The 12683-nt window shown below is 40.8% G+C and overlaps 1 protein-coding gene across 1 annotated transcript; it reads left to right on the forward strand.

Annotated features, from left to right (window-relative positions):
• Positions 1-9373: 9373 nt before the first annotated feature.
• On the forward strand, positions 9374-10336 carry LOC311176838 (olfactory receptor 5V1-like; the record flags this gene model as incomplete). The annotated part of the gene is made up of 1 exon (XM_084242477.1): positions 9374-10336. The coding sequence occupies one exon, from the start codon at positions 9374-9376 to the stop codon at positions 10334-10336; it is 963 nt and encodes a 320-aa protein (XP_084098603.1).
• Positions 10337-12683: the final 2347 nt, after the last annotated feature.

The following is a 12683-nucleotide window of genomic DNA, read 5'->3' on the forward strand; positions in this document are numbered from 1 at the left end:
CATCACTGAAACTTAGAACGCAGGTGACTTCCATGCTCGTGAAGGTTTGGGAAGCACCGACCTAAGTGACAACCTCTGATTGTCCTTCGGGGCCCAGCCCGTATTTGGGAAATGGTATAAATGGGTATAAACGGAAGCAGGTGGAGCGCGCATGTGTGCCGTGGCCATAAATCCCAGAAACTCATTCTGCCACAAGCACCTGAAATCATTTGGATTTTCTTTGAGAGAAATTCTGCTGCTATGTGGAGATACTAAGGCATGGGGGTGGGGTGTGTGTGTGTATTGGTGGTAGGTCAGCAGTTTACTGAGTAACTTAAAAATTAGATTTAAAAATTGTGATCATTGCTTTTGTGCTATTGACACCAGAGCTGATGGTCGTGTTCCCCCCGCCCCCCCCGCCCCCCCACCCCCCCACCCCCTCGCCAGCTGCAAGAGTTTCTACAATCACACCTGTGGCCTCACTGTGTTTTCTTTGAGGAAACAAACTCCTTATGCTAGTCAACAAAACAATTTTCATTTTCAAAACAAACAAACAAACAAAAATCCTCTTTTAAGACCCTCAGGTTAACTTTCCACAGCTTATATTTAGAGTTCAAAAATTATTTATGCTTAACTCCAGTACCAACTTCCTACTGAAATTTAATTACTTAAACTCCTCAAGGCCCTGAGAGTTGGAATTTTTAGTCAAAGTCGTGCTTGTCTAGTAACGAGGCTCTGAAACTCAGAGTCAAAGCTAAGAAAGCTGAGCTTTGGAGGCTGGAAAGCACCTTAGAAATATAAATTATCATTGTCTGGTCACAAAGCATCCCTAACAACAACTGATATTCTAGGACTTAAACACCAGCCTCAGTTTCTTTATCTGCAAAATGGGCACAACAGGTTGTCTTATAGTTTGTTGTGTTAACCAACATGTGAACAGCTTGGTGTCACACATGGAAAAAGTTATGTACCATGTCCTAGGTGTAAGCTACTTTATCTACCATGTGTCTCCAGCCCTTACTCAGTTTGGAAAATCCTAGTTAAATTTTCAGGTTAAATGCACCATGCAAAGTAAACCTTTGGGTTTTAGCTTACTTTATTTTGTTTCTTTGAGTGGCTGGGTAATGCAGAACATATCTTTAAAGAAAAGCATGTCATTTTAAAACTCTAATAAGCAAGGTTTTTTTTTTAATATACAAAAATTTTTATAGCTATTTATGGATAGAACCAGCGTAACTGATGCGTAAGGTATTTTTTTTTTTCCTGCTGAAATCTTTTCCACACGATGGTGGGAAATAAAGTCATTATTATTAAGCAGATGGTTTAAGACTGAGGCGGCTGATTCTTATGTCATAGCATGTAAATTCTCAGGGTGCAGGTATCTTGTTCACACCCAGTGTAGCCCGTAAGTGCTGCTAGGTCATGGATGACAGTGATTAAGATGATGATAACTCAGAACTGCTGTCCTGAAAATGGGTTGGACATTACTCAGCTTCTCCTTTCATCCAAAATTTTTATTACAGTTCTGACTCCCCTGTGTGTGCATTGTGTGTGTGTGTGTGTATACATATATATATGTGCACATATAATAGAATATATATTTATATATAAAATGTCCCATTAATATGTTCCTCAGGGGCTGATTTCAATTAGAAATCAGGTCTTCACAATGAAAGGACTCCCTGCATGCTCAGGAACCATGTATTTTAAATCCCCAAACATTAAAATCTCAGTTTCACAGTTTGGCTCTCCACAGACGATGCGTCAGCTTCCAGAAAAAATAATATGGAATTACCTTCCATGAGGAATTTCACTTCTTTTCATGAATGTGCCTAGACACTGATCTACAAAAGTTATTGTTAGATCTACCTTCCTGATAGCAGGACTTAAAAATTCACATTACTCGTTTTTGAATGACTTGAAGTTCATCTATGTGGTTGATGTAGAAAATAGAGAACAAAACAACGTAAGAACTTTCTATGAGCCCTCAAGGCCCCAGCTCAAGTCCAATATTGATTGTAACTCAGTGCTGTGAGCCTTGGGGAGCGCGGTGCCTACAGTTATCGGAACAGGATCGTTCCTGGGTATCTTCTACCACATTTCTTATCAACGCTGGGAGCACACAAGTCCCACTTACGCTTTTCTCTTCTCAGTCTATGCTGCTGTCTGCTTGGTTTCATGCACGTCCAGGGCTTCAGCAGCCTGCCTGGAGACAGCAAGGCCCAAATTCCTCTCTCCAGCTCTCCTGTCTCCTGAGAGCAAATCCTTTATTTTTAGCTGCCTACTGGGCATTTCCACATGGCTATCCCACAGGTACCTAACGCGCCAACACTATTCAAGTCTAATCCACCATCTCCTCTCCCCATACCTGCTGTACCTCATTTATTCCGTTTTAATTAATGATCTCAGCCTTGCCAAACCAATTTGGAGGTCTCGCCATGTTCTCACCACCCACTGACACCACAGTACTCCAAACACAGCTCCATCATGGGTTTTCTCCAACCTCCCAAGCCCTACATATTCAATTCTGAACCCGTGAATTTTGTTCTGGTGTTTACTTCTCAGACTACCTTCTTAGACTAAACAAAGGTGTTTTAACCAAAATCACATGACCCACAAGGGGCTCCGGGGATGGGTTTCTGAGTTTGCAGTTGCATACAAGACTCTGGGTGGGGTCACATGCATTTATTGCATCTGAAGAGCTTTCCCAGTTTCTCGAAGCTGACTGTTTTCTAAAGTCCAGCCGACTGCCCTCCAGATGACCCCTGCTTCCAACCTGTCCTCTCCTAGAATGTGGTCTACAGGCCCTTGGTGACTCTCTGCAGCCAGCGTTGCTCATTCGCAACCACAACCTGGCTTCTGAGCAGACATCTGGGCTCTCTGCTGGTCCACGAAGGAGGGAGGATATTTTTGGAGGCCCCTGTTGTGGAATACTCAGTAATTTTTGTGCCCAAGGACCTTACCCAGAAAGGCAGGGCTGACCCGACTTCACCAGCCTAGCCTGATACCCCAGGAGAGTCAATGCCCTGTCCCCTTCTCTGGGCACCAATGAGGTTGTGCTTGAAATAAAAGCCTGTGCTCCTCGGGATTAATCTGCTAAAACTGGGCAGCACCATCATCCCCTCCAGGAGGAAACACAAGGGGCAAGGGATATAGCTGTGAGTGAGGGGGTTTCCAGCAAGGCAGCTCTCAGAGAAGTTTCCTAGTGTCCTGGTGTCCCTTCTCCTATAGTGACAACACAAGCCCTCTGGCTGGACAGATCCAACACGGTCTACTTCACTTCAGACTTCTGCCACCGCTGTTGCCTGGGAAGCCGACCTGCCATCCCATAGAGCGCTGGGACAGTTCTCTTCCCCAATAAAACAGATGCACACGCACGTATCTACATGCAGCTTCACACACACAAACACCCCCCTATCTAAGGGGAGCCTGGCTTTGTCCACAGAGCACCTTTCACATTCACTCCTCCAAATAACATTGTCAAGAAAGTGACCCGAGATGATGGGTAAAGTGACATATGCTGAGATAGCCCTGTGGTAGAGAAGGCGAGAGACGTAAAAATGGAAAACAGGTAGTAAGCAACATCATGCTAAGGTCTGGTTCTGACCAATCCTGAGACGAAAACTGCACTGAAAAGTGCCTCCTGCTTTCTTGTCTTTCCTCATTGTTGCAATCCAAGCAGAGCCCACCTTTAGGAAAAGGCACAAACCTTAAGTACACAGGCCGATGCATTCTTACATATGCATAAACTACCAAAATCACTTATGCAGAACACTTCCATCACTCACTAGAAATTTCTTTCTTGCTGGGTACCAGGTAATACCATCCCTTACTTACAGGAATAACCACCTCCTCGCTTGATTACCTCAGCTTAGTTTTTCCCAATACTGAATTTCAGTTAATGGAAAGGAATAGTAAATATACATTTGTGTCTTGCGTCCTTCATTCAACAAAATGTGTTTTAGATTCATCAATGTTATTACACATACCAGTAATCTGTGTTTTTATAGATAACGGCGTAGCCTTCACAACATGATACTCAATCTGATTATTCACCCTCCTGTTGATAGGCACACTCTTTGAGCTGATGAGTAAATCTGTTTTGAACATCTTCATATACGTCTCGTGAAATGTGTATCCAATTTTATTGAAAATATGCTTAGGAATGAAATTGTCAGGCTTAGAATAACCATGTTTAACTTTACTAGAAAATGCCAAATCATTTTCAAAGGTGACTGTGTAGACTTTGAATTTAGCTTGGATATTTAAAGACCTGGGAAGCACATTGCTTCCATTACTAAACCAACAACAAAAAGCAGGGGAAAATACAAATTAATGACTTTGCTTAACTCATTAAATTCTTGAGGTCACAAGACAAATAAAATAAAATCGGGGGAGAGAGAGGTAATCACAAGAATTCATGGTTCTTTTAACCCGGGGCAGAAGGCACAGGTGCTGTATACTAACCCGGCAGAACATGTAATGAATTGCTAGAGGCTAAGTGTAGGCTCGCATGAAAGCATCCATTTACTGCGGGTCGTGATGTGAGATTTACTCTTTCTTGCTTTTTCTCCATGAATATGCTCACAGGAAGACCAGAAGTCTTGTGAGAGGCTGGGCTGGAGTGCTGTGGTAGATAATGGGAAAAGCAACTGCCAAAACTCCCATATTAATTTTCTATATTTTTCTACAGAACCAGTGCTGTAATCTACAAGGGCAGAATGATATAAGCTGTCACCTTAGGGTACTGTGGAAACCGATTTCAGTTTGGGAAGGGAACACAGGCAAAAAAAATTCTACCCCTTGGAGGTGAAAAGCAGGCATATGTTATGTTTTAGACCAGCACCACAGGTTAAGGGGTGGGGGATAGGATTATTTGTGAAGGCCACACCCCCAAGACCCAGGTTCACAGCACCTAAGACTAATGCTCAAACCAGAACATTAGAGAGCACTTCTTTCTTATTCTTCAGCAGCCTATTAATAAGCATTAAGTAAAAATAGTAGGGGAATATAAATTTTCAACATCATGGATGGATACTTGGAAATTGGTTTTAAGCAAAATGATGTATAATGTAATCAGTTCTCAAATATTGTTTCTTTTCACTGTTGGCTGGGATTTTTTTCCCCCACCAAAGTTATAATGAAACAACTTGAATAAAACATTATTCAAGAGGTGTCTGTATAGCTAGAGATCTTCAAGAAGCAGTTTATCGCTATAAAACAGGGGAAATTGATAATCTGAAGCCAAGTAGGAAGTAGAAATGTGGGCTCACTAGTCCATACTCATATCACTACAGTAAGTTGAAGACTGTGGTGCACATGGAGTGACCTTAGAACAACAAACACAAATTCAGTCAATAGTTCACTGTATGAATGCTTACACTAAAGTATAGCAGAAGGAAGGTCATGGTCTTCTCCAAACAAAAGTATTTCATCTCCAATATATGCTATCTAACACATGTTCAGGTTTATAATGGATACAAAAAATAAGAAATATTTTGAACATCTAATACAAATATCAGAACCAGACTCAATATTGAAAGATACTAGAACTCTTAGACAAGGAATTTAAAATTAAAAGAACAGGCTAAAGATCTAAATGGAAAAGCTAAACATAAGATCAGTTAATTTCAGGAAGGAGATAAAATATGAGAAGACCAAATGGAGATGCTATAAATCAAAAACAAAATAACAAAGATGAAAAATGCCTTTGATAGGCATTTTTAGCCTGGACACTGAAGGCTACTGAAGAAAGAATTGGTGAACTTAAAGACAGGTCAGTGGAAATTATCTAAACCCAAACACAAGGAGAAAAGGGGAGCTAAAAAGAACACCCAAGAATTATGAAACAATACCAAACTAACATACACATAATAAGAACCCCAGAAGTGGAGACAGAGTAGAGCAAAATAAATAGCTGAAGAAATAATGACTGAGAATTTTTCAGAATTCAGAGAACACTAGAGAGGATTAATTCAAAACCCAAACAAAATTCTCCACATATTATATTCAAGTTGCTGTAAAGACAAAAAGCAAATCTTGAAGGCAGCTAGAGGGGAAAAAAAAATCTAACCTGACACAGCACAATGACTAAGGATTACAAGCGACTTCTCATCAGAAACTATGTTAGCAAGAAGATACTGGCACGGCATCTTTAAAGTGCTAAAAGAAAAGGCAAATAAACAAAAAACTGAACATAGACGAACTCCTTCAGTGACCGAGGAAAACAAACATTGTCTCAGACAAACAAAAACTGAAGGTGTGCCTTGCTAGCCGACACACTATAGTAGAAATGTTAATGAAAGTTCTTCAGGGAAAAAGAATGTGATGCACGTCAGAAACTCGATCTATACAAAGGAATGAAGAGCATCAGAAATGCATTAAATGAAGGTAAATACATTGGGTTGAATATTCTCCTCCCTCCGACCCCAACTTACATCTACTGAAAACTTCAGAATGGGAACTTATTTACAAGGAGGGTGTTTAAGGAGAGCATTGAAGCAAAGGTGAATTTACGCCAGATGAAGGCAGGCCCTAAATTCAATGGATGGTCTCCTTGTAAGGACTAGGAAGGCACACATGGAGGGACACACAGGAAGGAAAGCCATGTGATAAAAGTGGACAGTGGGGTGATGGCGCACCAAAGTTAAGGAGAGCCAAGGACTGCCGAGAGCCACCCAAAACAGAGAAGGAGCAAGAAGGGTCTCGCCCCGCTAGCCTTCGAAGGGTGTATGTCTCTGCAGACACCTTAATTTCAGACTTCTAACCTCCAGAGCTGTGCGTAAATAAATTTCTTTTGTTTCAAGTCACCAAGTTTGTGGTAATTTGTTATGACAACCATAAGAGACTAATACGGTAAAATAAATTCATTTTTATAAATTCAGTTGCTCAAAATTGGCCACTAAAACCAAAAGAGTCCTAATGGAGTGCAAGTTCATAGTATGTGTAAAAGTAAAATATGTGACAACAATAGCAAAAAGTGAGAAAAAACCAGAAACATATTTAGACACCTTACAATTACAGGAGTAGATTGTAGGAAAGCAGACTCAGATTATTTACAATATATTTTTCAATTCCTGTGGCAACAAGAAAAATGTTCCTTTTTCTTCCCCTGCCCCTAGTTCTGGGGGGACATAGCCTGCCAGATCTCAGTGACCCCCGGATGTAGACAAGAGTGGGGCTCAGCCCCCAGGGCTTTGAATGCTTGCTCTGTGCCTCAGGAGAACTTTTTCTCTGACAACTATTTAACAAGACTCTGGAACATACCTTGGCTTCTTGGGGGTTCTTAGTTTTACTGAGAGAATTCCTGAGAGCAGTGTTGGCCACTGAAGGGGAGATCAGAATTTTTTTCAATGATAATCTTTTTTTTTCCTTAATTTATTTTTTAATGAAATACCTTTTTCTTACATCCTCAATTTGGGGGCAGGGGAGGATTTCTCCCCTCAGGTGTGCTCACCATAGTTCTCCCACCACCAAAGCACCCACAGCCCCTTGTGTGCTTCCCCTGCCCGTTTTCACCCCTTCCCTCCCGGATGCCTCACATCTATGGGCAGCTTCCAAGGTTTGTCCGGCTCTGTTTGGCTTCTCTATATTCAACATGTAGGGAAGCCATCTAGTATTTATCTTTCTCCTTCTGGCTTATTTTGCTTAGCATAATCCCTTCCAGCTCCATCCATGTTTCCACAAAAGGCATGAACGCATCTTTCCTTATTGCTGTAAGTAGTTTCCCACTGTGTCTATGTACCACCTTTTCTGGATCCAGTCATCTGTTTGGGGGCATTTAAGTTGTGTCCATATCTTGGATAGTGTAAATAGTAGTGCAATGAACACAGGAGGGCAGGTTTCCCTTCAAATTTGTGTTTTTGTGTTCTTCGGGGAGATTCCTAGGAGTGGAATCACAGGGTTGTATGGAAGACCCACTTTGAGTGTATTGAGAGATCTCCACACAGCTTTCCCTGGTGACGGGATCAGTCTACACTTCCACCAACTGTGTAGGGGGTCCTTTTTCGCTACATCCTTGCCAGCACTTATTGTTTCTAGTTTTTTTTTTTCCCCAATATGGGCCATTCTCACAGGTGTGAGGTGGTATCTCATTGTGGTTTTGATTTGCATTTTCTCTAATAAATTATGATGAACATTTTTTTCATAAGCCTGTGGGTTATTTGCATATCTTCTTTGGAAAAGTGTCTATTTAGCTCTTCTGCCCATTTTTTGATTGGGTTATTTGTTTTGTTTATGAACGAGAAAATTTTACAAATAGGTAAAGAGTAAATAAAAGAAACATGAGAAAAATATAAAATGCTCAGTCGAGCATGCTCAAGACAGAAAATGAGGGAACAGAAACAAACAATAAAAGGAACAGAAAACAGCGATAACATGGCAATTTCTAATCTAGTCATATTAATAATCTCATTAAATATGAATGGCATATAAAACACAGAGATCATAAGACTGATTTTTTCAGTAATGCAATATCTAACTACATACTGCCTAAAAGAAACACTTTAAATATAAACTAAAAAAGGATAATTATGGAACACTTCAAAAGCTATGCTTATATATTCAACAACATAGATTAAATATACCACTTTCTTGAAAGACACCAAAAAGTACCAAAACTCACTCAAGAAGAAATATATGACCTGAATGGCTTTATGCATATTAAATTAAATGTGTAGATTAAAATATCTCAAAAATAAAAATCCAGGACCACATGATGTTACTGTAAAATTTAACCAGGTGTACAAAGAAGGAAAAATACCAAGTCTATATAATCTCGCCTAGAAAATTAAGCAGGAAACTTCCTAACACATTTGATAATCCAGCACTAATGTGATAACAGATATTAAAACTAGATGAAAATGTTACAAGAAAATAAAACTTTAGACCATTATTATCCCTTGTGGACACAGATACAAAATGCCTAAACAAAATATCGGTAAATGAAATTCAGTAATAGATAAAAAGGATATGCTTCCAAATCAAAAATCTGTGGGAGGTCCCTGTGTCCGAGCTGTCTGTATTTCTTTTTTTAATTTAAATTTTATATATTTTTTACATCATTTTTCATTTTTGCACAATGTATGCATTTTCATCTTGGTTATACTCGCCACACAATTCCCACCCCCCTTGTTTTGATCCTACTCCCTCCTCCCCCCACCCCGTAGTGTGTCTCTGGTTTAGAGTTGCTTGTTGATTTTGATTTTTACTTTGTTATAATTGTCTAGATTTCCTGAGTGAGAACTATTCTCCTTGAAGAAACTCTTTCACACCTTTCCATAGTGAGGCTGTTTTATATCCAATAGTATTTGACAAGGCCTAGCATGTTTACAAATTCATTTGGGGTATTTTCTGTATGTTCTCACTGTTTTTTCTTTTTTTCATTTGTGTAGCTATGACACCATCTGAAATGAACAATCAAACATACGTCACTGAACTCATCTTCCTGGGATTTTCCAACCACCCCAACTTACAGGGCTTGTTCTTCTTGATCTTCCTGGTCATTTACCTGATCACTCTTTCGGGGAACATGCTCATAATAATGGCCACCAGGATCAGTCCTGCTCTCCACACGCCAATGTATTATTTCCTCAGCAACCTGAGCTTCTTGGACATCTGCTACACATCCACCACCATTCCGGTCATGCTGGTGAACTTCTTCCGGGAGCAGAAGACCATCTCCTATGACGGCTGCCTTTCCCAGACCTTTTTCCTCGTGACCTGTGCTGGTTCTGAATGTGTCTTGTTGGCTGCTATGGCTTATGACCGCTACGTGGCCATTTGCCACCCCCTTCGATATCCAATCCTCATGAGTGTGAAGGTCTGTGTTTTTCTGGTGATTGGGTCCTGGATGTGTGGGCTGGTGAATTCCGTGACGCACACAGCACTGGCAGCCACGCTCACTCTGTGTGGGCCCAACCAGATCAGCCACTTTCTCTGTGACATCCCGCTGATCCTGAAGCTCTCCTGCTCGGACACCTCGCTCAATGAGTCTGTGCTGCATGTGGCCAGTGCCACCATTGGCCTGAGCCCCTGCCTGTTCACTGCCGTGTCCTACACACTGATCATCTCCGCCATCCTGAGGATTCCGTCTGCTCAGGGAAGGAGCAAGGCCTTCTCCACCTGTGCCTCCCACCTCACTGTGGTGGTGGTCTTTTATGGTACAGCTAACATCAACTATGACAAACCCAGTGAAGGCTACTCCCTGGACATGGACATCCTGGTCTCTGTGCTCTTCTGTGTTGTGACCCCGATGTTTAACCCCATCATCTACAGCCTGAGAAACAAGGAGGTCAAGGGTGCCCTTAGGAAGCTGGCTGGACTGGGGTGTATGTCCCCTGGCAATGTTAGTGTCTAGATTAGTGGTCTTAAAACTGGGGTATGCAACTACCTTAAACAAATTTCCAAGCTGTTATAACATACATAGTTTTAAAGAGTCTCTATGTAGATTCTCAATTCCCTCATACCTGTTCCTAAAATTGATCTTCCTAGGCATTCATTCCTTTCTCTCTTCCTGTTTCACAGGAACCTGTTCGTCCCATTTTGCAAAGTCAAGATGTTTCAGATATCTTGTATTCTCAGCACCACTCTATGTTTCTAAGTTATCCTTTTATCACAGGGGCTGAAAGCTTAGAAACCTAATTCCCTAGGCTCCCCTGCCAGCAAGATTACAGCTTCTATTCTGTCAACATATGTCTGTAAGAATAGTATATGAGAGATTAGATGGAAAAGGGGATAAAGAAGAGATGTCTTCTGGACATGGTAGCAGGTAGCAGTAGCAGACTAGCTCTGCAGTGGCAGCAGCCAGCTCCTGTGGGGGCATTAGCTGATGTCTGCAGTCACCTGCAACAGCTGTTCTTGAAACAAGGCCACACTAATAAGGACTGAGGGCCTCCCCCGGGGGGCGGAGGCCTCCACAGAGAGGATGATATTCCCTGCCCTGTCCTTTGTTTTGCTCTACAGACTCTCCAACAATTTTATAACATTTCCTAATGTTAAACTCCTCCGTGTTGAAATATCTACAGTAGTTTTTTAAAATCTCCTCTGTGAACAATGACTACTGCTGGGTTATATCCAGAATGGTTCTAGGAAACAGATCCTCAAAGGTGGAAGTCTAGTGTTGGATATCTGATCTGATCAGGTTTGAATATATTGATGATGTCATGCCAACGGAAATCAGGAAACCTAATTTTTGTGGTGCACAATAACAAAACAGATGCTTGAAACTATCAACAATTACTGTCCTAAATAAAATGTCTGCTGAAAACCAGTCTTCAGAATACCAGATTACTGCTGCAATAGATCTTTATTGTAGAAATGAAGACAAGGTCCTATACTGACTGCTATTCTGATTACCATGGGAAGCTCACAGGAAGAAAATGATAGACTTGGTCATTAAATTCCTCACTCAAGGTAAGATCAGACATCCAGCATCTTTTCTCTCTCAAAACACATGAAGATTAATTTCAGAACAAAAATCTGATTCTATGGATTGTGAAATCACAAAGAAAATTCTAAACCCACAATTTCTATAGGTCTCTTATATATCATCTAGGGCATTAACTATACCCAATGGCACACAATTTTTTGCATATCATACATCTGATGGGGCTAATACCCACAATCTAAGGAGAACTCATACAATGCAACAGAAAGAAAATAACCCAGTTGAAAATGGACAGAAGAGCTAAATAGACATTTCTCCAAAGATATACAGATAATCAATAGGCACATAAAAATACACTCATCTTCACTTATCATCAAGGAAATGCAAATCGAAAGTACAATGAGATACCACCTCACATCTGTGAGAACGGTCTGTATTAAAAAGGCCAGAACCTACAAATATTGGTGAGGGTGTGGAAAAAAAGGAACCATGATAAATTGTTGGTGGGAATGTAGACTGCTTCAGCCCCTATGAAAACACAACATGGGAGTGTCTCAAAACATTAAATCAGATCTACTCAATGAGCAGCCATCCCTCTCCTAGGTATCTACCCCAGGAACATAAAAAACACTAATTCAAATCACACCTATCTCAATTGTAGCACTATGTATAATAGCTAAGTTGTGGAAACAACTTAAACAATAGAAAACAACTCAGAGCCCCGATATGATAGTTCCTGCCAAGGGAAGGTTATATTAGATCAGTCCAGTATGAAGAAAGCAGATTTCATACCCAAAACAAATGGAGTTCATAAAGATGATGTGATATATACATACCTACTGGAGTAATACTCAGCCATATTAAAAAGAGATGAAATCTTGCCATTTGCAACAACATAGATGGAACTGGAGTGCTTTATGCTAAGCACAATAAGACAGAAAGAAACAAAAACAGATGGTTTCACTTGTGTGAAAAATAGAGAAGCACAACAAAGGAACAGACAATACTAAACCAAAACAAACCCTAGAAATCTGACTGTAGAATTGAGGCTACCAGAGCAGGAGAGTTGGGGTGGAGAGCAAAGTGGGGAGCTCCTTGGTGGTGGCTGTGGTATGGTAACATACATCTGAAGAGGCGTGACCCTGTACCTCTGAATCACGTACAGTGCTGTAAACCAAGGCTACTTCATAAAAACTAATGAAAATTAATCAAAATTACAAGAGAAAAAAATGGAAACTGGATTCCACAGAGTTCCGCAGAATACTTCAGCATGAGCCACAGTAAAGTGATGCATCATTACAGCCCCACTCAGGAGTGG

The sequence above is a fragment of the Talpa europaea genome (assembly GCF_964194135.1).
Source record: "Talpa europaea genome assembly, chromosome: 9".
NCBI lineage: Eukaryota > Metazoa > Chordata > Mammalia > Eulipotyphla > Talpidae > Talpa > Talpa europaea.